The sequence below is a fragment of the Pungitius pungitius genome, chromosome 16 (assembly GCF_949316345.1).
Source record: "Pungitius pungitius chromosome 16, fPunPun2.1, whole genome shotgun sequence".
Taxonomy (NCBI): Eukaryota; Metazoa; Chordata; class Actinopteri; order Perciformes; family Gasterosteidae; genus Pungitius; species Pungitius pungitius.
In genome coordinates, this window is record NC_084915.1 from 5174197 (window position 1) to 5201502 (window position 27306).

The 27306-nt window shown below is 44.9% G+C and overlaps 1 protein-coding gene across 3 annotated transcripts; it reads left to right on the top strand.

The window, feature by feature from the left end:
- zzef1 (zinc finger, ZZ-type with EF hand domain 1) lies at positions 1–27306 on the top strand. Of its 3 annotated transcripts, none has more exons than XM_037467754.2 (54): positions 1–540; positions 1056–1200; positions 1301–1495; positions 1668–1851; positions 2004–2203; positions 2774–2984; positions 3092–3208; positions 3909–4087; positions 4514–4612; positions 4719–4810; positions 4894–5039; positions 5222–5327; positions 5582–5800; positions 6245–6336; positions 6482–6702; positions 7236–7369; positions 7439–7509; positions 7604–7718; positions 7849–8014; positions 8227–8348; positions 8436–8558; positions 9210–9379; positions 9472–9553; positions 9649–9850; positions 9989–10122; positions 10237–10477; positions 10608–10690; positions 10796–10886; positions 10979–11465; positions 11553–11717; positions 11971–12090; positions 12198–12359; positions 12749–12881; positions 12973–13111; positions 13201–13366; positions 13458–13720; positions 14108–14280; positions 14456–14651; positions 14778–14941; positions 15481–15761; positions 16221–16395; positions 16486–16618; positions 16698–16924; positions 17067–17375; positions 17456–17556; positions 17674–17809; positions 18660–19019; positions 19130–19273; positions 19448–19616; positions 19987–20085; positions 20201–20366; positions 21073–21223; positions 23406–23477; positions 25442–27306. In XM_037467754.2, exons 1-54 carry the CDS (start codon positions 127–129, stop codon positions 25520–25522), a joined length of 9126 nt encoding a protein of 3041 aa, XP_037323651.2. In that variant the 5' UTR covers positions 1–126; the 3' UTR covers positions 25523–27306. The 3 variants fall into 3 exon arrangements, with proteins under 3 accessions (XP_037323651.2, XP_062414058.1, XP_037323652.2); XM_062558074.1 differs by having other exon boundaries at positions 14784–14941; XM_037467755.2 differs by having other exon boundaries at positions 10611–10690.

The following is a 27306-nucleotide window of genomic DNA, read 5'->3' on the forward strand; positions in this document are numbered from 1 at the left end:
GAGGCAAAGCTCCAGCCGTTGGTTAAAGAGAGGTGGCCTGTGTACGGACCGGTCCAACCGTCGTAAAAGCGAAACCCACAGAGGCCGCAGAGGTTCTCCGGGAGCCCTTGGTCGGCGAAAACTAACATGGGGAACGCAGAGAGCGGCTGCGGCGGATGCAGCGGCGACGAGGAAGACGTAGAAACGGAGAGTCCCGGCTTCGCGGAAGACAGTCTGGCCTCTGCGGCCACCGCCGTCGGTGTAGGAGGCGGCGGTGTCTCCGGTTCAGGGAGAAGCGGAAGGGGATCGAATAACCCGCCCGCGCCCACCGGCGGACCGCCGAGCTCCGGGGTGCTCTTAGAGCAAGTGAAACTAAGAGAAGCGGCGGCTCGCATTAGCGACTCCGGTGTCGCCATTCGGGAGTCCGTCCTGGCCGGGAACGAGGGGGTCCTGGTGCGGTGGCTGGAAGACCGGCTAAACCGGGGAGAAGAGTCCGTCAATGTGGAGCAATTCTGTGAGATGTTGGAGAGCAGAGACGCCCCGAGGGATGAGTGTGAAGAGGTATCTAATCATATAGCGAACTGTTGCTGTCTCAGAAATGAGGAAACGTGATCAAACGCTGTTGTCACGCCAGTTAATGATGAGTGATAAGTTGTTAAGATAACCCACAGAGGACCCAACCTCCTATAATCTGTTCCTTTTATATGTGACTAGTCAGACCAATCACCATTATTGGTCATGTTTATTGTCACTGTTGACACGCTGCTTTGTTGTCTGTTGGCTGACATTTGTTGTTCAACCAAAAGCTGCAGACGGGCTGACTGATGAATGTGTTCTTTTTGTGTGGGTTGACGTGGAATGCCACCGCACCTCTGTGAGCATTCAGAGGTAGCGCTGCTAATGTATTCATGCACTCCAAACTTTATAACAACCAATAGAGGCAGAGCATATCGCGATCCCAATGAACATGGGCAACTTTAAGTTCTATCCATATAGTTTGGGATGGTGTGCAGGAATGAGAGGGAGTGTGTTTGTGTATAAAGTGTCATCATTTGTTCTGTTTGTCCCCGTCACAGGCATTTGGACAGTTCGATGCGGAGGGGGATGAGGTGGTGGATGTTGAGAGTATGCTGATTGCACTAAAGAACTCCAATGGAGCTAATCTAAAGGGAGAGCTGAGTCATGTGATAAGACAGCTACAGGCGTGCTCTCTAACTCCAGGTATGAGATGGGATTTGTTCATCACGATTGGAACCTTTATTTGAATAGGTGTTGTTGGCCTAAGAGTTCACCCCCCTCTTCTTTTTCCCTCCCCCCACAGGTTTTGTTGACATATTCTCCAAGAACAAAGACCGGTTAGGAGCACATGCCTCTAAAATCCTTAAATTCTTGCACCGAAATCGTATTCCCAGCAGTGCCATCCCCTTCCCTCTTTTGGAGGGCTACAACAGTATCTGCACCATGAGGTCCAGTGTGGTGCAGGACTTCTTGGAAGTCATCTTACAGAAGGAGAAAGGTGAATGGCAGCACTTCATATCAATACAGTGACTGAATAGAGCTGATTGAAGTTCTTTAAACTGAATGTTCTCGTGTGTATTTTAAGAATATGGTGATGCTGTACGGATTTGAGCCTCCCAGTGCTAGGCGTCTTACAGAGAGTTGTCCTTGCGTGTATTTGTGTCTCTCAGATTTGGATATCCAGTACCGAGCAGAGCTGGACCGTGATCCAGAGGTGGATAAAGTCAAGGTGGTCACACAGTGCTACAGCACAATAGAAGCTTCATCCAACGTTCCAGACGTCTACAAGATGACACAGGGGGAAACCACATCTTTCTGGCAGTCGGACGGCAGTGCGCGCTCGCACTGGATAAGGCAAGGGACGACTGCTCTGTGACTTTGGGCCCGGCGGCTGATTGTCATGTCTGCTCAAGGCTTGCGATACGTTTTTGGAGCCTATGCATATGATGCATTTTAATTTGGAAACCCTTTTTTTTTTTAATTCACTTTTTTTCTGCCTCCCCCAGGTTAAAAATGAAACCTGATGTGGTTTTAAGACGTCTGGCCATTGCGGTAGCTTCTAATGACCACAGCTACATGCCTCAGCTGGTCTCCGTTGCGGTTGGGAAGAAACGGTGTTCCCTGCAGGAGATCAGAGATATCCGGATCCCCAGTAATGTCACAGGCTATGTAGCCCTCTTGGAGAATGCCAACATCACACACCCCTGTGAGTCACCACTTGTCAGTCTGTCTGCTCCCAAGAGTGTTTATTTATCTCAAGCTTGTGTGTTGCTTCTCTGAACAACTTGTAGATGATTTTTATTTCCCATTTAAAACCCTCCTGTGACCACAGAGCTTATGTCCGTTTCCAAAAGAGCAGCAGCTGCTGGGTTCATATATAGTGGAGTGGATAAATGCTTCAATTTAAATCCTTTTGCAAGCCTCCATACAACTCTTGATTTCTACCATCACCATCTCAAAGATGTCTAACCACACCCCTTGAGCACAATAATAGCTAGCAGATATTCGGCTCATGGTGACGAATTCATCAATATGTTTTGATCATGTAACTGTTTATTATTTGCTAAATCACAGTGAGCCAGATAAAATTTTATTGGCTGGTTTTGCACTGGATTTAGTTCCTCATATTTCTTATATGTTTCATTTGTATCTTCCTCAATCTACATATGTTTTATGTCTCTCTCAGAGGGCAAAGCCACCCATCGGCACATTTTATTATGCATTGTATTCCATTAGGCTGCTAACTGCATTTTTCTCTACCGGCCCCAAACCCCAGACATCCAGATCAACATTAAACGGTGCCTGAGCGACGGATGTGACACGCGGATTCATGGCTTGAAGACGCTGGGCTATCAAATTACCAAGAGTAAAGAGGTGTCTGTTTCGGATGCTTCAGCCATCTGGTACCTGTCTCTCCTCACTTCCTTGGTCACCGCATCCATGGAGACCAACCCTGTTCTGGCTCAGACTGTTCTTCAGAGTACACAGTAAGACACACCCGTTAAGGTTTTGAATTGAGAAATAATTTAAGAATGTATATAAGTGAAGTGCTTGGGTTCTGAGGTCCTTTGTTCCTGTGCTGTTTTTCTCCTAGAAAAGCCTTACGACACATGCCACCGTTGTCTCTAACACCCTCGTCCACAGAATTCCCCAAATTCTTCTCTTTGAACATCCTTGAGGAGGTGGATGGATTTCTCCTCAGGATAGCAGAGTAAGGCACCTGTAGGGATTACATAAGCACACTCACCCATCACTGCCACGCGCAGCTCGTAATGCTGACACCATCACAATGAAAACGGGCTAAAATCAAAGTATTGATTTACCAGGGCGATAAAACTCTTTTCCGTTCCCATTGATGTAGTGTTGGTCATTTACATTAGCAGCAGCAGCAGTGACATGACTGAAAAAATCTCACCGGTTAATTATAAACCATAATTCCTGTTTTTATGTTTATTCACACATATAGTCAACATTTTTCAAGATGATACGACAGGGATTTTTTAAAATCTAGATCATTTAAATCAATAAAAGGATGCTTCATAGAAAGAGCTCCATTCTTGAAGAAAATTAAATGTAAGTGAGGCTACACAATCTTGTTCAAATATGCTTTCTGTTTATATTTTTGCTTTAGCAGTATTGTAGTAAATAATACTTTGCAGCCTGCATGAACAGTTGGAATTATGGAATGAAACCAAAATCGCTTTCAATGTACATATAGGCATACGAGTATTGTTTTAAGAACGACTTAAAAATGTATCAGCAAATCCAAGAGTGACGTAACGTCTAGGATTTATGACTATGTGTGGCCATATCTGGTCCAACACTAACACAAGATAGAGACTCAAAAGATGAATTGAATGACACAAATTGCACCTCAAAGCTGACTTGTTGGTTTATTTGCTCCTCTGCAGCTGCTGTGTTAGTCCCGATGCAGAATTAACCCTCCTGGCCTTTGCTCTGGCCAGAGGCAGCGTGGCTAAAGTGCTCCAGGCCCTGTCCTGCATCAGCGATCATTTAAAGATGGAGTACAAGGCCTCATCCCTCATCGTGTCTTTGGCCTCCGTTAGGCTGCGGCTACTTAATCGCAATGGTAACGCTCTGCTTTACTCTCATTTACACAAGGCCATTTGAAACCTTAGAACACAAAGAGGGGGAGAGAGAGAGACACACACAGAGAAAGTGCTCCTCCTACAAAGAGGAGACACATTAAATGTCTACTTAGTTAAAAAGGCTAAGTGGTTACAATAAGTAGTAGAAGAAAGTATATTTTTATAATTCCTATTGGGAAATTATTTTCTGAACTCAATCCATCCCACACAGTCGGAGCAGTGTGCTGCCGCAAGGTGTCTTTCTCAAGGACGCTTCAAAACCACGCTCCATGTGCCATGGTTTTGAACATTATACAAAGTTGCACTTGAGTGTGGTCAATCTTGCCTCCCAATATAGGAAGAATGATAAACTTTATGCACAACAATCAACTTAAATTTCAAAGAAAATGCCCTAATGCTTGTTACAGGGAAGCCCCTCCAGTTGCACCTACAGGCCTGTGATGTGAAGAGTAAAGAGGAGAAGTCAGGACCTGAGAACATGCTTACAGAATCCTCCACTGGTGATGGTACAACTGACAGCATCCTTATTCGATGATAAAATAACAGTGATATTTAGTTAATACAGTGTGAACAAGCCTTTAAACATTACAAAATGTTTTTGCCACTCCAAAGGGTTTCTCACAGAAAGTGGCAAGAAGAAGGCCAGTGTGATCCTGTCGACAGAGGACCAGAGTAACTTCCAGATCACGCAGATGAAGATCAAAGTAAGGCTCCCTTTGATGTCACCATTTCTTCGGAAAATGTTCCTTCCTCTGCACTTCGCTTACTCTCCGGTTTGTGTGCTCAGGTGCGAAAAGGAGCCATTGGAGCCAAATTCGGCCTGGTGTTCGCTTACAAGGAGGAAGATGCTTTTGACGCAGAGAAACATTTTAAGAGGTTCAAAAAGTATGACACGTGGGACTACAAGGACTACAAAGAGTTTGTGCAAGACAAGTAAGGAGCCCTCTAAAGCCTTCTGAATACTATTTTTCTGGCGTTGGAGAGTGCTGCCAAAAGTGTTTCATGCAGGACAACCTAATAAGAATTAGTTTGTGTGAGTTTTGCCCCCGTCGGCAGTGTGGGGTTCTGCCTTGGTAGTTCATGTGAGTGGCCCCATTTTGTCATCTGACCTGCAGTGTGAAGATTCCAACACAGTCAGAGGACGAGCCGATTGGCTGGTTTGAGCTTGAGGATGACTGGAACGATGTTGAGATCAAGCTGCAGCAGTGTCGCGTTGCAAAGGTACACCCTGCATTGAGGACACATTAAGTCCTTTCTTCCTCACATGTTAACCGGATTACTGAATTCCACAACGCTGTTTATGACTTAGACCTTTTGTTATGGAGTGTTATTTCTAAAATGCAATAAAAAGAGAACCGGGATGGCTACATATTCACGTTACTAGTACGTTAAGTCAGTTCCTTTTTGTTTTCCATTTGCTGCTATTATTCAAGTAACCACACCTCTACTTCCTGGGTTTTTCCTCATCTCTCCAGTTTGTGATGGTTAAGTTCCTCCGTACCAGGCAGGACTCTGCCGAGCGCCTAGGAGTGCAGTCCCTCACCTTCAGTGGTTACCTTTGTCCAGGACCAGAGAGACTCGGAGACCTGGACAGCCTCAGTCCTGAGGGGGAGAGCTTTGACTGTGATGCTGTCACTGGCCTTTGCCTCCTTAACAAGACCCTGTTCTTCATACAGCAGCTTACACGCGACATGGTGACTGCTAACAACTGCAGTAATGTCGAATAGAAATACACTTTGGTGTGACTATGTTGAGATTCCACTCTATAGCTGAAAAATGTTCAAGTGTCTCAATTGTCTGTATTAGGTGTTTTATTTGAACCACTCTGCAATGACGACTATTCTTTCCCGTATTATTCTTTTTAAATGATCATCAAGTAGTGATGTCCTCTTTGTGTCAAGAAACAATATAAGAAATATTAGTATTCAACGTACCACTTGCCTGAAATAGAGACTCTGCCTTAGTCTGTGTTCTTAATATTCTCTACATTCTTCATTTTTTTATTTTTATGACTGCTCACTTATTGTTATTAAGAGAAACGCAATGTCCTTTTACTGTACTGTTGAGGGTAAAATGGGCAATTTATATTCATGTATTGTGTTTTTAAAAAAAAATTTGGTCGCCCTCTCATTCTGCAGGATGCTTCTAACTTCAAGCAGAAGTATCTTCTGGACTTTAGTGGTCTCGGCCTGAACATCTTTTGGAACTTCTACAGTAAACTCAGGGAGATGTGAGTAGCAATACTGTTACTGCTTAGTTTCTCTTTTGCACTCCCATAAGTACAGCAATAATGACCTTCTAACCGGATCAAGCTCTGGAATACCTGCAGGCATATCAGCTCCTCCCCTGAAATCGAGCATCTGTCTTTGTCTCAGTGACGGAGAAGAGGTGTTGAAGAGCAGAGTCCTGCTGCTCCAACTGATGCAGAACTGTTTCCCCACGCTGCCCAACCCGCTGGAGCCACGGGGCCCGGAGGACAGCAAAGGGCCAGATGAGGGAGCCACAGCAGCGGCTTCTTCGTCCATGTCCAGCACTTCAGAGCCAGTGCCTGAATCTGTTAGGGCGGTCTCTGAACTCTACGCTCACCTCTGCCTCGGTAAGAACCTGCCAGCTTTCATCCAAGTGGTTCAATGGTCACATATGCATGAAAGAAACTACAAGGATCTTTACATTTTTAATTTCTTAAGCACATCTGTTCGCAGAACACACCTGGGCAATAGCGTAGCATAAAAAAGAGTTGACTCTATATATTGCTATGTAAGATTAATAAGCCTAGTATGAAAGTGTTGAAACAACGTCAACGTGTAAATTCATGGCAACTCCACATTCCGCAGAGCATTTCATAAATGTAATAGACAATTATTACATTCAGGATTGGTTTTCAGTGCTTTCATTGGCTGAAAAATGTTAGACCCCATGACAGCCATCAAAAAACTATATTGATATAGCCAATCTTGTCAGAGAGAAGCGTCCGTGGTAAATTCAGACGGTTTTAATAACCGGCTCCTTGTAGTGACTTTAAACGATTGAGTTCCTTAGTACAGTTTCCATGGTGGTGGCTCATTGTAATTTATTTCTAAACTGTGGGAAATCTATGCAGCAATACTACGTGTGATAATTGTGTTTCAGTTGTGGATGGTCCAGAAGGGGAGACATTAGTGGAAAAAGCGTTGCAGAAAGAGGCATTCAAAGCCATTCTTAATGGAGCAGCGGTTTTCTTCCCCGATAAACACGACAGGCGGGACAAACTCTTCCACATGATGGTGAGTTTATGAAAGTTAATAATAATATGATAATATGCGGGTTCAGAAAATGTAATGTGCCTTTTGCAGAAAAACATTACCCGACAGGATCAGCCAGAGTCGGTGAAGGTGACGTTTGAATCGCTCTGTAATTACTTCAGGTGAGGACAGCATAAATGTACAAACGCATAATCCTATCCATGTACACGTCCAGATCACAGTGGATCTACAGCAGCTGTATTTCTGTCTGTGTAGTGACCAGGATCCAAGTGGCCTTCTGCTGCTCCCTCCTAAGGGGGCTCCCTCGGACTTTGACATCAGCCCCATACTGTCAGTCATGGAGACGTTGTTGCTGGTGGCAACAAGAGAGGTGAGGCCTCTGTCACACACACAATGTCTCAACTGTTTCAAGACGTTATTAGCATTTATCAACTCTATCTGTCGCTTTGTGTAACTTTTTTCTAATTGTTCTCACTGTTCAACTGTCTCCCGTCTCCCAGTGTGAGGTGATGATGGCTGATGAGAGCAGTGGAGCCAGTAGGACAGTGTTGCTGTCGTTGTTCTGGGCTCTGCAGGCTAGCCTGATATCCTGGTGCTATCTACAGCTCAAAGGTGGCACCTCCACCGCTATCGCTATGGAGCTGGCCAGAGACATCCTACTAAAATGTGAGATGCTGCGAATTGCGTGACATTACAGCTTCTTATCTCTATTGTTGGATTTTGTGTTTGTACGAGCAGCCTGGTGCTGATCACTCAAATGCGGCAGCCGAACAGATGGACGAAGCTGCAAAGTGGCTCAGTACGAACACTGATCAAATCCATCATGGTGTGGATCAGAGGATATGCTGTCGGTGTGAATGCGTGCTTTATTTCAATAGATGTGGATCAATTCCTGGGAAGCATCAAAGGTGTTCTTGGTTCCCTGCTGGGGAGGTACACTGGTGCTGAAATCACTGACAAACTAGGCAGCTCCATCCTCGCCACGGTCTTCAGACAACTGGTAATGAACTCTTATGTCATTATTGAGAACTGCCTTCCTCCACAGTTGACTGTTTAGTGAATCAAACATTTGTTTTGTTCCTGGCAGATGATTTTACTCCTGGAACTGTGCTCTCTGGACATCCCTCACAGTTTGCTGCTCAGGAGCTTCTCTTCTCTGGTGGAGCTTCTCAAAAGTCTCTCTAGTGATACTGGGGACATATTTTCTAAGGTCAGTCCACTCAGACATTAGACCTTAGTGTACCACAATGTACATAGCCTCTCATCCCCCGGTGTGGGCATGAATGAAGAGGTAAAAATACAGACCAGTACTTGTGTGGGGGTAGAATCCAATTTTTCCCAACTGTAATGTACTCCATTACAAGTCCTGCTTTGATGTTCTCACCAAGGTAAAATAATCCAAGTGTAATTAGCTAAATGTATTCTAAGAACCAAAAGACCGAGTATAGTGTTCTCCTACTAAAAATAATGGTTACGGATTATTACTCAATGTTACCGTGCACAATATTTCATAAACTCGTATATTTGGCATACATTACATGTCAATTAGCTGACTCTTTTATTCAAAGCAACTTACAATAAGTGCATTTCCATCATAAGGATACAAACTCAGAAGAACAAGAAACAAAATGCAATTTCCTCAAATAAGTTGATTTAGAACTAGACCAGAGCCATTATAAGTACAATTTAAGTGCTACAATTTTAGTGTTTTTAGTCAGTTTAGGTGTAACTTCTTAATCTGTAAAGTTACTGGTAATATAACATCTACCTCTAAAATACACAACTTAGCACAAAATTGATATGCGGATCAATATTTGACACCATTGACTATAACTTAATATGCATTCCATAACACGGTTAGGTGGATCAGGAGAGCTGGCACCAGCCCCAGCAGCCAGTGGTGCTAAGGACGTGGAGCCTGGAGTCCCCTCACAACTATGAAAATAGCCGGCACGAGACCAGCATCTTCGCCTGCCCCGGTGCTACTTCCTTTGAGGTGGAGTTTGACGAACGCTGCGAGACAGAGAAGAGGTGACTTGTGTAAAAAATCGGATGTTCAGAACTGTATAATTGATTTATTCATTTATTTTAAAGCCTGTTTTCTATGTTCTTGATCTTCATAGATACGACTACCTAGAATTCACAGACTCTAGAGGTGGGAAGGTGCGTTACGACATGAAGGTTGGAAGTGAGAAGTGGCCAAAGGTAGGATATGGGAAACCATCCACTTGTCTTAATGCAGAATCCAGTTGTTTCTCAGTTTCTTTACATACGTCTGCTGCTTCTCTTTGCTCTTCCAGAAAGTGACGTTTGACGCCGGCCCTCAGCTCCAGTTTCTCTTCCACTCTGATAGCAGTAATAACGAGTGGGGTTACAAGTTCACCGTGACCGCCCTGGGCCTCCCAGATATCACTATTTCGTGGATGTCAGACCTGCAGCTGCTGGTGGCTCGCCTAATGGGTCGCCTGGCTTCCAGAACCCTGGCCCTGAAATCCCCCCACGGTGAGACTAAATCCTTTAAACATGGGCAAGTTTGAGAATGACTGATTATTTAGAATCCTTCCAACCGTAACATTTGACATCTACATGAACGGATCTTAGAGTGAAATGCTGATGTTTTTGAGCTGCTGTGTATTTCAGAGGTACGCACTGTTAAGGATCTTCCCCCGGCGAAAATGTCCCATGTTCAGTCTTCTCCTTTATGGAAACCCATTCTGCGGCATGGGTTGTGTGAAACAAGGGAAAAATCTCAGACCAAAACACCTGCAGGCCAGGTACTGTCAAATCTGCTGAACTGAGTTCCAATCTCAGGTTTATATTATTTTATTGCTCACTGACCTCCCCAGCGCCATGGTGCTGTAATGCTGTGTTGCTTTTCTGTGTTTTAGACAAGCTCATGGACTCCTGATGATTTAATAAGCTTTCTTGAGGACTTTGCCCGTTGGAACCCTTCCCTGGAGCCGACAGACAGTAGAACCAAGCTAATGAAGAGCCTCATGCAGTCCTGCAGAAAACAGCCAGTGAGGAACGAGATTGCCGCCGGGCCAAAGACTGACCAAGCTGTGAATGCCATCTGGGCAGCCATGGTGTACCAAACAGCAGCCCTAACTAATGCCTTGAGGACCTATGGTAATGTTGGTCAACAATCAGGAGTCACAGAGCAAAAACTGTTGTATTTATTCTTTATTTTGTGTTTTATGCTGGTCTTCATTGTTGTCAATTAAAAGTTGATCTCCATTCTGTTTTTTCTTTGCATTAGTAGTTAATCAAGACTGCAATTCCTGTTTAAGTGAAGAGTTTGTGCAGGTGTATTCATTCGCAGACAGCATCAGAACATGGATGGTAAGTCTAATTGACACCATTCGTATCTTTATTTATTATCTACTGCAGTTTAATGTATCATCATGTAATTGCACTGTTATGCTGACGTATGCATGTATTTTTCAGTTGGAGATGAAACAGAGATACTTAGTTAGCAAAATGAATGTTTCGGACGAAAAGGAAGGAGGTCAAGAAGAGGTTTCCATGGATACACTAGGTGATAACTCCTGCTATTAGACAACCCACTCTTTCTTCTCATCCACTGTGTTATATCTTTTTCTGACTTCTGTTATGTTTCTCTCATTTTAGCTGAAATGTGCATTGAGAAGAGCCTCTTGCTCTTCAGATTCACCAATTGTGGAGAACCGTGGCAGGACAGCGACTCTTTCAAAGCTGCAGAGGGCAGCAATGCTCCACTACCCCGCTCTAGCTCCATCTCTGAAGCAGACTTCCAGGCCAGCGCCGCTGTGGGAAAACAGACCGTGGTGTCCGGGGAAGGCGAGGATGCTAGGGTGGGAGCCAGCCAGCCCTCAGCTGCTCTAGGGCAAAACTCATCTTCTTGTGGGCAAAGCAGTCAAGCCCTCATTGGCTCCACAGAGAGTGTCTCCTCCCACTCTGGGGATCCGTCTTCACCCTCCCCTTTCCCCCGTATTGCCCCGTTCAGTCGGGCACGCCTTCGCCTCCTGTCCTGTCGATCTATTGAAGAGCCCCAAATGACCCCAACCATCAAGGATCGCTACCCAATTCTCAAACACATCCTGAACTTCATAAAGGACCAGGCTCTCACGACAGCAAGGTGACTAACCTCCAGGCTTCTATTTTTCATTTCATTTTGCTTTCTTTTACCATTCAGGGTTAAATCATCCAAATCTTCCTTCTGCAGCATTCTGCAGACCCTGTCCCTGAGCAAAGCCCAGGCCCTGAGCGTGTGCAAAGTCCTGGATATGGTCCAGCAGTGTTTACATTCCCTGGGAAAGCCACACCTCTTCCAAGCCCCATGCATCCTGTTCCTACAGGAGCTGCTGGCATGCCAGAAGGACTTTACAAGGTGCATCTATAGAAAATGTTTTCAGGTTATTTGAAACGACAGTAAATATTTTTTATCTTCACTGTAAAGCAAAGCTCAGTTAATGAAGTATTTCTGTTTTCAAATAACATTTTCCCAAAGTCTATAATAATGGAAGAACAGTATAGATTTGTTCTTAGGCCTAAACGGAGGTAAAACCAAGCTTTGTGATAAAAGCATTGCCGACATACAACTGTAAAGTAGTATTTCACTCAAAAGTGTCTGTCTTTTTTAGTTATTTCTCTCAGTTGTCAGACAGCGGGCAGAAGCTAGGAGAGGGGGTGAGGCGCTCCTACCATCAGTTGGTGCTCATGCTGGTTGAGGCAGTACAAGACTTCAGCAGCCTCAACGAGAAGTAAGCTCCTATCCTTCCAGCTCACCGCGTTCACATGATTTCACTGAAATAGTGCTCACAGCAGTGATCAATGTAATCCCAAGTAAACTGACCCTCCTTCTCTCCAGAGCCCTGCTACCAGCTCTGTCATGTGTGCAGACATGCTTGTTGCATCTTCTGGACATAAGCTGGGAGGTACATGACCTTGACCTCTTCCTGAATATCAAGCTTCCTGACCTCCTGCTAAGCATGTCCCAGGAAAACATCAGCGTTCATGACATTGCCATCAGGTAATATCACACTCATTTTAGTAAACAAGGCATGACGCAGTGGAAATTTAATGGGTTTCCTATGCTAGCCAAAAAATGAATGCTCTCATGAGTATTCTTTTTCACAAATTAATTGTGAAAGCTGCTAAGTCTTTTTCAAAGATGCTTTTTGAAGTGGGGTTGTGTGAGGTACTTATACATAGTCTGTGTGACCCGTCGCCATGACTCCAGTTAGGGGAAGCAGCCCGAACCAGTAAGCAAGCAAAACCATGTACTGCTGTGTACACTGAATATAAATGAGTACCTCATACAACCCCGCTCAAAGATCTAGCTGTCCCTTTCAAGCTGTGTCCTGGTCAATGAAGTTGCTGAGGTGATAGATAATATCTGCGGTTTAAATTCATTTTCAGTCAATGGACGGAAGATGATGAAATTGCTGACTACAAGAAGAACCAGGAGTGGATGGATGAGTGTATGGACGGGATGTTTGAAAAGTGGTATGACAAAATCGAGGAAGAGGACTCCATGGAGGACAGAAGAAAGGTACATGACAGTACATAATCAATCATCTTTCCCGAAGTGCAGGCTGAAAAGTATGATGCCAGTAATACTGTGTACTTCCTTTTATCCACAGATGCACATGTTCATTGCACGCTACTGTGACCTGCTCAATGTCGTGATCTCCTGTGACGGGTGCGAGAGGATGGCACCTTGGCACCGCTACCGATGTCTGCAGTGCATGGATATGGACCTCTGCAAGACCTGCTTCCTAAGTTAGCCACATATACTGTCACTTCTTGTGAGGCTGGATAAGCGCATCAGAAAAAACAAAACAAAAATGTATTGCTGTGTTTTAAACAAGGTGGTGCCAAGCCTGAGGGCCACGAGGATGACCATGAGATGGTAAACATGGAATACGCCTGTGACCACTGCCAAGGGCTCATTGTAGGCAGCAGGATCAACTGCAACGTTTGCGAAGACTTTGATCTGTGCTTTGGTTGTTACAATGCAAAGAAGTATCCTGACAGGTGACCCATCTTGAGCTGTTAAACACACTTGTGTTTTTAGTGGTTTACCTCCTTGACTTTATTCATTTTTGTGCAATATTCTCATCTCCAGCCACCTGCCAACCCATCGGATCACAGTGTACCCCATGGTGACGATACGGATCAGTGACCGTCACCGCTTGATCCAGCCCTACATTCACAACTACTCCTGGCTACTGTTCGCAGCTTTGGCCCTCTACACCTCAGAACTGAGTTGTCAGAAGCAGATGAAGGGGGAGACTTTGGACAGCAACACTTTGAGCCAGGCATCAGCCCTGCAGACCCACTGCTCCCAACTCATCACCGATTGTTTGCTCAAGGGCCAGACCGGAAAAGGCAAGTCCAAGCCAGCGGCTGGTTAGCTTAGCTTAGCCTAAAATCTTAAAGCTAAAGGAGAAACTCACAAATCACAGGGATGATTTCAAGAATTTAAAGCACTTCTCAAACAAACAAGATAATATGATGTATATTTTAAAGGGTCAGCTAAGCTAAAAAACAAAATAATAGGTTCATGTTTACTGTATAGTCAGAGAGAGAATGAGTATGCGTTTTTTCCCCAAATAGTGGAACTATTTCCTTAAACAAATGCTAAAAAGATGACGCCGATTTCTTTTCAGTTGTAAAAGATGGTTGACGCATTATTTATCCAGTCGTCTCATGGAATCTTTCATTCCTCTTACCTGTATTTTTAATGTTTTGTCATATTTTCTTTTCTCCACGTAGGACTACGTTCCTCAGCCTTGCTCGCTCTGCTGTTGTCCAATGAATCTGCTTCCGATAGTGACCTGTGTCTAGTGTCTCCAGAATCTTCACAGGAGCTCAGTACTGCCACTGACACCTCCTCTCTCGCTGGCAGCACTGCAGCAGTCTGCTCCCCGTCGTCACCCAGAGACAAGGTGAAAAGCATTATGAGAAATATGGAGATTGAGATCTCTCCATCAGAGTAGTGGATCATTACAGAGGCAGGATTTACAATAGAGAGAAATCTGTTCCATACACATCTTTAGATACAGCAAGAATGGATTTAGTTGCAATCTACCGATACAATTGTTCTTCTACTCTCCCCATTAGACTAAACCATTAGATAGGGAGAAAAGGGAAAAGGAGGTGGACTCTCCTCTCCCTGCTCCTTCAGCGGTTTTGCCGCCTGCTAGCTATGCAGAGGGAGAAAAAGGGAAGCTAGTCGCCCAAGACACCCTGGACTCGTCCAGCCTCAGCCAGACGCCCTCTTTGTCCAGCGACGACCCCCTCTCTCCTGTAGTCCGACGTAAGCACTGAGACTCTGTCCACCAGGCTGTTCACAGCGCTGATTGGTTGTGTTCATTAGTGGTTCTAACTTTCCATTTGCTTCCCGATTCAGTTGTATGTGTGTTTTGTTTTTTACCTTTCCCAGTTTCAGAGTCCGGCACAGGAACAGTCAACCCTGAAGCATCGGTTGTTGTCAAGGAGACATGTGAAAGGCTGCCCCAGGTTCCCATTCAGGAGCATGTGTTTTCAGAGTGCAGCAGAGAGAGGATCCTGGGACTACTAGCAGCCATGCTGCCACCAGCCAAACCAGTATGTGAAACACCAGTTTTTACCGATTATTTAATGCTGAAGAAATTTGCAGATTTGCTTAGTTTTTTAGATTTGGCTGACTTATCTTATATCTCTGCGTTAAATATGAAGTTTCAGTGGTGGTGAGTGTAGGACTATTTGTCCAAGGGTAAAAAAATCTTCTCACTAGCTCCTCCAAAAACATCCTTGTCTCAACAAGGATTGTGTCTCAACCTTTGGGTTGCCAGGCAACCAGCAGGACTCGAGAATTTCACTGCAACAAGCCAAGAAATAGTCCCACACACAGCCTGCCCCATAAAACATTGTCATTTTTACACTTTCACATTTTTGTTCGAACACAAACAAGATATTAGGCTTTTGTTCCCTTTGGACAGAACCAGGTGAGTCTTTGTTAGGCAGAGCTATCAGAATAGATGGACAGATATGTCAAATTAAACCAGGGCACCAAAATCTATTTCAATTATCCATTATTTTTGCTGCTGTTGACTCCGTACACTCCTTTACAATTAACATTTCTGTTGTCTTTCTTGTTTCTTCAGGGCAGCACTCTGTCTCTGCCCAGTCTGACCTCCATCCTGCCCAAGCTCTTTAGGGCGGTCATTTCCAACGCTGGCTCTCTCAACGAGACCTTCCACCTCACCCTGGGACTACTGGGTCAGCTGTTGCTCCGAATCCCTCCGATGGAGGCAGACACTGCCGTCACAGAGGCCCTGTCTGACAAATTTGACCTGCTAACACAAGGAGAGGCAGCCAGTTCAGACACCTATGGCTGGAAGACCACCCAGTTGCTTTTCAACCTGGGCGCCGTCTGTTTAGACAGGTAAAAACCTAATGGTACCATGGAAATGAATTGTAGTTTATTAAAAAAAAATCTGTATTACAGCTGATATTAAGATACTAATAATAACAAAGAGTTTGCACTGTTAGTACCCATGTAGATTCTAGCCAACAAAGAGCCAATTTAAATTTTAAAACGTTAATAAAATGGCATTACCTATTTTTTTCTATTTTTACGAAGTGGGTCCAATTACAATCTAAAAGTCGTTGGTGTATTGCCCCTTTTGATCGTGCTATACTTGCATGAGTAGGAAATCTGCCTTTTGTGATTTGGTTTTCAATGTTGTATTTTAATTCCAGTAACTTACTAACATACGAGACTGAAGTGCAGATGGTTTCCCTTCCCATGTCAGAGAGCTGAAAGATTTCCCTTTCTAAGGATAACTCATGACCAGGTGTTGTTGTTGTTGTTTTGCAAATCCTCTTTTCCTCTGTTTTGCAGTCGTATTGGTTTGGATTGGGCGTGCACTGTGGCAGATATTTTACACAGTCTGAATACTTGTCCTGAGTGGAGCACAGTGATCGCTGCCTTCACGGACCACTGTATTCAGCAGCTGCCACAGACGCTGGAACGCACCAACCTCTTCACCCTTCTGGTGCTGGTGGGCTTCCCCGAGGTAGGCAGAACATGTGGCACTTTAAAGGTCTGTGCACTTGCGCCCCCGGACTTTCTAAGCTCAGCTGTGACTCCTCCGTGTGTGCACCAGGTGCTGTGTGTGGGCACCCAGACGGTGTTTATCGACAATGCCAATGAGCAGCACAACATGATCCTGCTCAAACACTTCACAGAAAAGAACCATGCTGCAGTGGTGGATGTTAAGACACGCAAGAGGAAAACAGGTTGGTGTAGTTTGCTTGAAAAGCCATTGCCAGTGATAAGACTGCAATTAACCCTCTGTGGGCTTTCTCCTCTGTCTAGTGAAGGACTACCAACTCATTCAGTCTCCGGATTCCACTGCAGCCGGTCTCCCAGGCCAGTCCGAGGGCCAGTGCTCCCCAAAGACTCTGCTCAGCCACTACCTGAGCAATTTCACCTCAATCATCAGCCACCTACTGCAGAACAGCCAGGACAATGGCTCTGCTGATGCTGTGGAGGCCTCCTGGGTTCTCTCTTTGGCACTCAAAGGGCTCTACAATACCCTGAAGGTACCTGCTGTGACCAAGGACACTGCAATAGTCTGAGAAAAAAAAATCTGAGATGTGGTTCACAGCTTGCAAACAACTATCTTTGATCACATACGATTATTCCAGGGGTTGTGTTCTCACTCTGTTGTTTCCTCTTGGGTAGAAACACGGAGTAGAGCAAGCTCAGGAGGAGATCCAGCAGTCAGGATTGACTCAGCTGCTGGTGAGGAAGTGCAGCAAAGGGACAGGCTTCAGCAAGCTGTGGTTGCTGCGAGATCTAGAGATTCTCTCCATCATGCTGTATTCTTCCAAGAGGGAGATCCACTCCATGGCCCAGGACCCAGAGCGAGAACAAAGAGAGCAGGACAAGGAGCACGACTCCGACCACTCCAGTTGCTGCGCTGACGACACCGAAGTCAGCAAGCCCGACCCCTTGGAGGGCCTCGATGAGGAAACCAAGATTTGCTTCCAGGTGATAAGGGATGGTGTTAATGACATTTTCATCAAAACCAAGTGTGATGTATTAATATCAGGTTTTTTTTTCCAATGCAGATCACCCATGATGCCTTAAATGCCCCTCTGCCCATCCTGCGAGCTATGTACGAGTTGCAGATGAAGAGAACTGACTCCTTCTTCCTGGAGGTGCAGAAAAGGTCAGTAGAGACTTTCTTTCTTTTAATTTCTTACGATTCACCGTTGTAAGAGTTATACTGTTCAGTCTCACGCTGCCTCATGTTCATGGGTTGTGCCTTTTTTTGTGTTACTTTTAGATTTGATGGAGAGGAGATAAAAACGGATGAAACGATCCGAACGCTGGCCCAGAAGTGGCAACCCACTAAACGGCCGCGCTCTGAGGAGAGGAACACCAAGGCCGTGGACACCGATATGATTGTGGTGTCATGCGTGGTGAGTTGTTCAAAGATGCATTCACATTATAAACGTTACATTACAAAAAACAATAGCACATAAGTAAATACACAGTAGAAATCTTAACAAAGGTGCGTTAAAATAGAAGGGATTATGGTAATGGAACCTCTCAAAGTTAATCTGGCTTTTAAGTTGCAGGTTTAAGTGGTAGCTTTTCTCTGTGTCCAGTTAAATAGAATGAACCTGCCTAAAGTAAAGGATGATAGACATTGCCACAGTTGAATTAAGTCCTTTAAGACAGACCCCTTCCTTTCCTTTTTAGCCTCACAGATCGATAACATGTTTGACAATATTTTGCTGACCCACGACGGGGGGGGGGGGGTTCAATTCAAATTCATCCAATATGAGAGAAGATCTATATCAGGAAGGGCCTTCACCTTTTCAAAAGAGGACGACGATGCAACACCAGCTGTCTGGTACATATAGATGCTGAAAGCACATTGTCCTCTGCTCCTAGTCCTGAATATTGTGGCTTTTTAATTATGAAATATTGGCCCATTGATGAAGAATTAACTGAAAACAACTACATCTAATGTAGTTATAAAGATTTCAAGAAGGAAATAGATTTGAGAAATGTATTGCGCAGTAATTCAAAGGAATTAAACCATTGTTATACAAATCCTTCATCTTTGTAATGCCATAGTAAGTACATAATTGAAAGGATGTATTAGAGAGCAGTGACATTTTTCACACAAAAGCTCAAGGAGTGTATTCCTGTGTCATCCAAAGTGCGGGCTTTGTTCAGCACAAAGTGTATAAATAGACTATTTTATCATGAACTTGCATTGGCACATTACCATTATTCCCCATTTTCGCCCTCCTCTCACAGTCTAAACCCAGTTGCTGTGAAAAAGCCACAGAGGAGGTCAACGCAGTGACCCAAAAGCTCATCACAAATTCAGAGAGCGACTTGCAGCTCAGCTACGCCAAGCAGAGGCGCACCAAAAGCTCTGCGCTCTTGCACAAGGAGCTGGATGTGCGAAGCAATCGGGCGGTTCGTCAATACCTGGTGAAGGTCAACCAGGCCATCGCCACGCTGTACGCCCGCCATGTGCTGGCGTCGCTGCTGGCCGACTGGCCCGCTGAGTCAGTGTTGAGCGAGGAGGCACTGGAGCTGAGCGGTGCCTCGCACATAGCCTACCTCCTGGACATGTTGATGCAGCTGGAGGAGAGGCCGCTGTGGGAGAAGGTGGGCTGAAAGGAGGAGACGGCGGCGTTCGTTTCAATGTCATCTTCACACATGCTACATTATTGGTCTTTAGTGCATTAGTGTGATTAAAATGATGCGTCCATAATCAGATTCTCCAGCGGGTGCTGAAGGGTTGCGGCCAGAGTATGCTGTGCAGTCTGTCCCTCACTGCTTGCCAGTTCATGGAGGAGCCGGGGATGGCCGTCCAGATCAGAGAGTCCAAACACCCATATGACAACAACACCAACTTTGAGGTGGGTAAACTGCCAGTGATCGTTATAACATTTGCTGGATATTTAATGCCTTGTTCACAGCTTCAACCTCTAAGCTGCTCACCAAATGTAAATGAAACCAAAGCAACAAAGCCGTCCTATTATTTTATTAATTCCGTTTCCCTGCTCTACGTGTCCACCTTTTCCCCTCCTAAGGACAAGGTGCACATCCCCGGAGCCATCTACCTTTCGGTAAAATGTGACCCCCGCTGCCACACAGAGGAAGGCTGTGATGAGCTCATCATGTCCAGCAGCAGTGATCTCCTCCAAGACGTCCACAACTTCAGCGGCTCCCCTCAGAAGTGGTCCGATTTTGAGGTTCCAGGTGAGCGTCGCAGGGACTCTGTATGTGACCTTTCTTGTGAGCCCTGTAAACACACGATTGCCTACGGTCACATTGGGGGGGCGAGGGGGGGGAGTTAAATCTGCTTCCCTGCTCATGTTCCTTTGTTCTGATTGGACAACACAAACCGCTTTGTGTATTAAAGCTCCTATTTGCACCAATACGCTTTGCCAGATCTTCCTGCTCCTGTAAGGGGGAAGAGAATTCAGCTGAATTGAGTCATTAGACTGTTTGTACTTGTATGACTTGTTGTTTATGACACTTCTGTATTCTTTGTTTATATTTTTTGATATTCTAGTTAGTAATAGATACTTGATCGCAAATGAGTTATTCACAAGGATGTTTCCCTCAGGTGACACCCTGTACTACAAGTTTATGTCTGACATGAGCAACACCGAGTGGGGCTACAAGTTCACAGTAACAGGAGGCCACAGAGGACGTTTCCAGACAGGTATTTCACATTAAAACAGATTTTCCTTCCTACTTCATGTTTGCTTAATCTGCTACTGAGCAGCTTTTCAAACTAAGAACTCACGTTTTCAGCACTTTTCCTTCTTTCTCATCAGGTTTCGAGATACTGAAGCAAATGTTAGCAGAAGACCAAGTCCTCAATCAACTGCCACTGGCTGACATCTGGGAATGGCAAGTGGGCGTGGCCTGCCGCCAGATTGGCAACCAGCGACTCAAAGCCATTCACTTGTTGCTTCGCCTCCTGCAGTGTCCGTCTCAGACGTAAGAGTCCAGCCTTGCCTGTACATTTATGTCTCTGTCCTTACAAACCTTTTATAGTGACATTGTGTGAAAACTGTCTGCCTATGTTGTAATGTAGTAACATGCACATACATTCTCACTTGGTCCTATCCGCTTGGACCTAGGTAGTGGTCATGTGGTTGAGCGGACCCAGTGCACCTTCTTATCCTAGTGTATTTTCCCAAGAGCTGCAGGACTCCACACTCAGTTTGCAGAAAAGATAAAAGCCTTTAAATCAGGGGTGTCAAACTCATTTCATGTTTGGGTCACGTACTGCCCACTTCGATTGAACCTGGGCCAGACCATCAATAATCATCGGGAGGGTTGGCGCTGACGATCCGACCGGCGGATGATGCGGCCGACAGGTGTAGACGTTTCGGCGGCCGGCGGGGTGGCGTGAACCGTGCGGCCCGACGGGGGGGTGTCTGATGTTACGACAGGAGGGGCGCGTGCAAAACTAATCAATATGAGAAACCATGACCTTTCTGTAATTCTCCACACTACCTTCTGTACGCCCCGCCCCGGCAGGCCGGTTTTGGCCCGCGGGCCGCAAGTTTGACATATGTGCTTTAAATCCATCATGTGCTGGTAGTCACTACGGAAATGAGGTAGATGTTTTGTTTATCGCTGTTTAGGACCTGACCCTTCATTGTACCGTTCTTCCTGCGTTTATATGTTTGCACTCCAGAGCCTGTGAGCTGACGCTGCTGCGGCCTCTGTGGCAGCTCTTTGTGTCCATGGAAAACAGCCTGAGCCAGGATCGCACCAGTTTCACCGTGCTGCTGCCTCTTCACAGGGCCCTCACTGAACTCTTCTTCATAGCAGAGGCCCGTGCCATTGTGAGTGACAAATGCCAACACACACACACACACACACACTGGCAGGCCACATGCCCACATTACGCAAGTGTTGTTGTATTTAAAGCTGGAATTGTTGCTTAGTGACATTTTAGGAATTTGTTGAGTTCGTTATTATGCTGTGATGATAGAATATTGGCTTTGCAGTTGAACATGTTCCTGTTCTTTAGGCCTGATAATATATTCAATATGAATAGAGAGAAAGGGAAAGTCTGTATGTGCGGTTATCCACTCCGCTCTCCGACTATGTCCAGCTCGCTGAGGTGAGCCATGCTTTTCCTCTCGCCACCTGTTCTGTGTTGGGCTCAGGGCCAACGCCCAGCATTGCCATCTGCCAACACAGCACAGTCCACACAGGCTCCATGCGCACCGCCTGAGAGAGAGAGAGAGAGAGAGAGTGAGCGAAAGAGAGCTGTCCATTTTGTGACTCCATTTTCAGCCGCAAATAATTGTTAGCACCCTGCATGGATTATGAGCCCGCCGTCAGCCAGGAGTTTCCGAATTGCAACTGCAATCCAACCACACGGTCCCAGAAAAGCTATCTGTCTAGTTCCCATCTGGTCAGTTTGGTGAGGCCCTCGGCTGCTCAACCAACAGCACAATGACATCAGTTTGACTTGTCGTGCAGGGAGGATTCGGTGCCTCCACTTGTGCCGACCCAATGTTTTGCAAATTGCTGTAGTGGAGCAGTACACGTCGGTGGCCACCAGGGGGTAGTAGCAGCTCACAGCAGTTTGTACCCTTACTTGGACACTCCAGTGTTGTCAATAATAGACTCATGTCAATGTGCAGAGGAACATCATAGAGCAGGACCTCCTTCGTCAAAGCAGTGGCACAGTGGTCTTGACCTCCAGTTTGTGGAGCTGCATGGATGGTTTTTGTAAGGAATTGTTGTTGTTGTTTTGCACACCAGCACCATCCATTTTCACCAATAAACTTTGCTTGCTTTTAGTCTTCAAGCTTACAGTCTTAACACAACAAAATTAAGGAGACTAAACACCGGCAACCACCTGTGGCAGCTTTTGTGGTGGCTTGTGTAGCCTTAGGTTTTGGATGTGGTTCAAAGTATTGTGATTATTTATCACAATTGTCTGTCTATACCTGATTAAAGCCAATGGATGTTATTCCAAACTGAATCTCGCACCAACAACCCGGCTTTGAACCATTTAAGTTGGATTCACTTCTCCAGGACCTCTGTGTTGGTTCAAAGAGGATTTTATTAACCATACGTGGTAATATGGAGCGTGCACGTCCTCTTTCAAATCCATCCAGACATGGACATACACATACGTAGCCGTGAACATTGGTGCCCTCCCTACGACACAGCTCACCTTCTGTCATCTCCAAAAAAGTAAGGCTTAGTGTGGAGTAAACTCGTGGATGAAGGTTGTTGGCCCTCACCTCATGTCAACACGAGACCAACTGCAGTAATGACATAAAGTCCAGTTCAACAGCTATGTGATGACTCTACTTTGAAATGATGGGAAGCTGATGAGCGGACACAGCAAGGAGTCCTCTGTGTCCATATTAGGTCTGAGCCCAGAACCAGCGGATTTAAAGATCTAGTGCTGCTCACATTCCAGCATGAGTCCTCTGTCTTTATACGCACACAAAGTTCACGGCCAGGTCCGCTGAGATTCCGTGAACTCTCTACCCCAGGAAGTGAGCGTTATATTTAGGAAATCAAAGCGGGGTGTCATGCACTACTGACTATACAAATGGTCCTAGGATGTTCCCTACTATAAACAGTCCGGTGCTGCGAGACGGATGGAGGACGAGGGCTCTGGACTGTGTCACCAGGTCTGTTGGGCCAGTCTCGGCCCATTTAGCCGCTCTGTGTTCTTATCTGTATTTCATAACTCCCTGTGCTTATAAAGCCCAAGATATGCCTCTCCTGTCGGTGTAAAGCGCTGCTCTGTTTGTTTATAATTGTGATTAAACGTTCCAACATTCCACAGTTCAATTTGATGCTGAGATGAAGATGAAGGCAGGTCAGGGATCCAGGGCTCATTCATTACTGAATTCATTCCTATGTAACCTCAGCGAGGTCTGTCTCGGGAGCTCTATTTATCCATGACAGTCGTACAACCTTTTGAGCTTGTGTGTTTCTTTGCAAGCTGCATTTTGGAAACATGGAAGGAGACTCCTTTGGTTTGTTTTCCAGGCACAGGGCATCCTCCAGGAGTACCTGTTAGCCATGACCACTGACGAGCAGCTCCTCAATCACACTTCAATGGTAAGCCATTAATGCCCTTTTTTTATTTGTATTTAATCAGGGAAGCACTGATACCGATCTATACAGTTTCATGTTTATTAACTATTTGTATTACGTAAGTTTTGAAATATAAGTTGTGGATTAAACATGTTAAATTTTATATTATTAATGTTAATTTCAGGATTTTTTTTCTCCAAAGTTGCATTCATTTTTAATATTAAATAATTCAGTCCATATGTGTCTGTTTTTAACTGTTGCATTTGGCTTTGGTGTGAAAAGTAAAGGTACGTTGTTTCGGCTTACACCCAAAGCTCCGGTATCTGTATTGGATCTGAAAGAGGCGGTGCTTCCCCGGTTTTGCATAACGGCCCAACGGATCAGATATTCAGAGAGCAAGTGAGGCCTTCAGCCACGCTCTCTAAGGGCATCTCTTCATTGTTGAATTGCTGCTTGACGTGGACGATAGTAGCCGAGTTCCTGCTCACCCTGAAGTCTTGTGATATATTACGCAACCCTTTCTTCTGCCCTGTTGGTTGAATAGTCTTCAGTGGCCGTGAGTCAGCACGCGGCCCGGACTCTCTTCTGCTAGTGATTCACCAGGCTGTTGACACCCAGCAGATCCCTCTGCAACTGTCCCTTTTTTTGAATTTGAATGTGTGTGGTCTGCACTCGGGACTAATGCATTTGGTAATTAGAATTTGTGGCACCGTGATCCACGGCCTTCAGCGTGCTGTGGACACTGCGATCCAGCCGAGGAGCCTGAAGGCAGTTAAGAGGAGCAAATGATGCGGGGTGGTGGGAAGAAAACAACAACATGGTGGGCGGCATTGTAGACCAGTTACCTAACACCTGTCAGGTAGAAACACTATTGATGACTTGGCTAATGTAAGTCCAATGGTTGGAAAAAAATTGTTTTTTCTAAAGCCATCAAGTTAACTCACTGACTACATCATCTATAAAAAAGGTGTCACATGTAGTCACAAGAAACACTTCTTTTTCTTCTCTTTTAGCTCTTGGCTTTTGTCTTGTATTCAGCAGCTTTAGTTTTGGTTCAAACATGCTGACTTCCAGCCACAATCCAAGCTTTGATCAAACAACTGTGCCTGCGCAGCACCAAACCGCTGACAGTTGGTTGTAAGTAGGTTTGGAGAATTCAATATGTTAACTTAAGCAGCGACTGTGGGTGAGTGGGGAGCGCGGCCGTCCTCCAATCAGAGGGCATATCAATGTGTCCTTGGGCAAGACACTTAACCCCAGTATTGCTCCTGTAGCAGTGACTACAGTGTGTGAATGTTAGTTACTGATGGGCAGGTGCCACTGTGTATGGTAGGTCCTGTCATTAGTGTATGAGTGGGTGTGAATGGGTGTATGACGTCATGTAGGTTTAAAGCGCTTTGAGTGGTCAGAAGTCCATTTACCATTTACCACATTGTGTTAGTACAGCAACTGCTTGTAATACTCCTGTCGTAACATCAGACACCCCCCCGTCATATTAGTCATAAAGCAACAGGTTTAGGCACAAAGGTCCCTTAGTTCCATTCAACAATATTCTCGGCAGAGCTTGCATGACTGGGACAGCTCTGTGGACTCCACAGTGAACTGAATTTAAATCAGCCATATGCTTTTCACACAACTGGTCCTTATCAAAGTGAGATTTTGACCTGTTGGTAGCACACTCAAATGTCACAAAACAAGACGCGCCACAACCATCAAACATTTTCACCAGCTTCACTGACACTTACGAAAAACCACAACCAACTTATCCGGCAGGCAGCAATGAACAAATGTCAGTAGAGACACTCCAAAGCACTGAAAGCAGTTCAATTTGCTGAGCACATTTTTCTGTTAAATAAGATGGCATAATCTGCAATAACCCTGGATTATTCTATTTACTGTTGCTCAACATGCAATGCACTGGGGAAAAGGCAAGACGAGATAACTGCTGGTTTTCTTCATACTGTCTTTTGTTTGCTCTAATTGTGTAGGCTCTGAAGAACATCGCTGCCATCAGCCTGGCTATCAATTACCCAAATAAATCTACCCGGCTACTCAACTTGTCCCCTTGAGAGGTGCCCTGGGAGACCGGAGGACCACCACTGGAAGGGGACCCATCCTGACTCAGCAGAGGGGGGGTTCCTCTCTGCCGTTACCCTGGACAGACGCTGTGGAGGAAGAGCACTTTCCACACCCAATCACAATCCTTTTGGCCTTAGGTTAAACCGGTATATCAGCATGTGCATACACTGGAATAATAACGACGGCGGGGGTCCCTCTTTTTTTTGGTCATTTTTCTGTTTTTTTTAGATGGCGTGCTAAAGGACATGAAGTGTGCCAAATATGTAACCTTGAAGGGAAAGTATACTGTACTCCTCCCCCCCCCCATCCCAGCCTTTTCTCCCACCGTTACATAGTTGATCATGGTGAAAACGGGTCACCATGGCTACATAGCTATCCCAGTGGACATCCTAAAAATACTGCCCAGGACATTGGAATCTCATTATTCACCATGAGGAGCTCGATCCCCTCCATCCTTCTTTCCATTTTATCTCCACTTCCCTTCAATTTCGACCCAGCTCCCTCTCTGTCTTGCGTCCATATTTACTTCTGTCCTTTTCAGACAACAGAAGTAAACGATGGTTCGGTTTTTTTCAGGACTGCTATTGAAGGGAAGGATCCATGCATCGTCAAATATCCGAAACATATATGTGGTCTACAACTTTCTGTAACGACACGTGTCATGTTCACTAAAACCTACTCGGGTGGAACGGGATTACGATGAAACTCAAATAGCCATATTCGTTGTATAGGATGAAGTACGTAAGGGTAATTGTAAAATAGACACATTATTCCACTTATTCACTGGCACCACAGCTAATGTTTTGTGATGTGGGGGAGTAATACTGAATCAACTCCTCTTGTAATCGCACAGATAATTGTTGTGACGCTACCTTAAATATCAAATGTGACACTTCACATCACACTAAACCCACGCGTTACTAAAGCTGAGATCCACCGGTAGCCACTCCCACTGAGATCAGTCATTTACTTTCAAATCTAAAGTTTTAAAACGAGTTGTTCGGGGGTAATGGGGGGGGGGGGGGGGGGGTCCCATTATTACTGCATTATTTTCAAATGAAGAGATTCTTTTAGTTGTTGGAAGTTGTCATGGTGGTTTATACCAAAGAAACCAATCATTGTGCGCCATGAATCATCTCGAAGAGAGCTCCTGTTGGAGTTCCTTCTCCACATATCAGATGGTTACCCGACCAGACGCTGGAACAGAGGAAACCTTTGCATTTTTTTATTTTTTACTTTTTACTTTTATTCTCTAAACGGTCTCTTTCAAGGACTGTAGTTTAGCTCGATGGTTTTGTTTACACAAACATCAGCTGCAGCGAGGAGAGGAAAAGACACATGGCCTCCATTTGGCTTCTACGACGCCTCACCTATCTACCACGTGCCTATGGTTAAAAATGAAGCAATCATAATTTAACTCAAGTTAGCTGAATAGTTATTAATTCTATTTTAAAAGAGAAATGTATTGTTTCGTTTGAAGTTTTTTGTAACTTTTTACTTTTAATGTTTGTTTTTTTTTGCGAGGATGCCTGATGTTTGAGGCTGACTAATTTGAATGTACATATCTGTGAATATTAATTGCACAGAGGAAAAAAAAAAAACTTTGATATTAATCCCTTACAAATATAAACTATCAGGCACATACAGATGGACACTTGATTTTGTATGCATGGCACATTGAAGGTAAAAATAAACGAGGAAAAAAAAAGAAATGACTTGCTTGGGTAGAAATGTGATCCATTTCTAATAAAAACTAGAAATGAAATGAATTCAA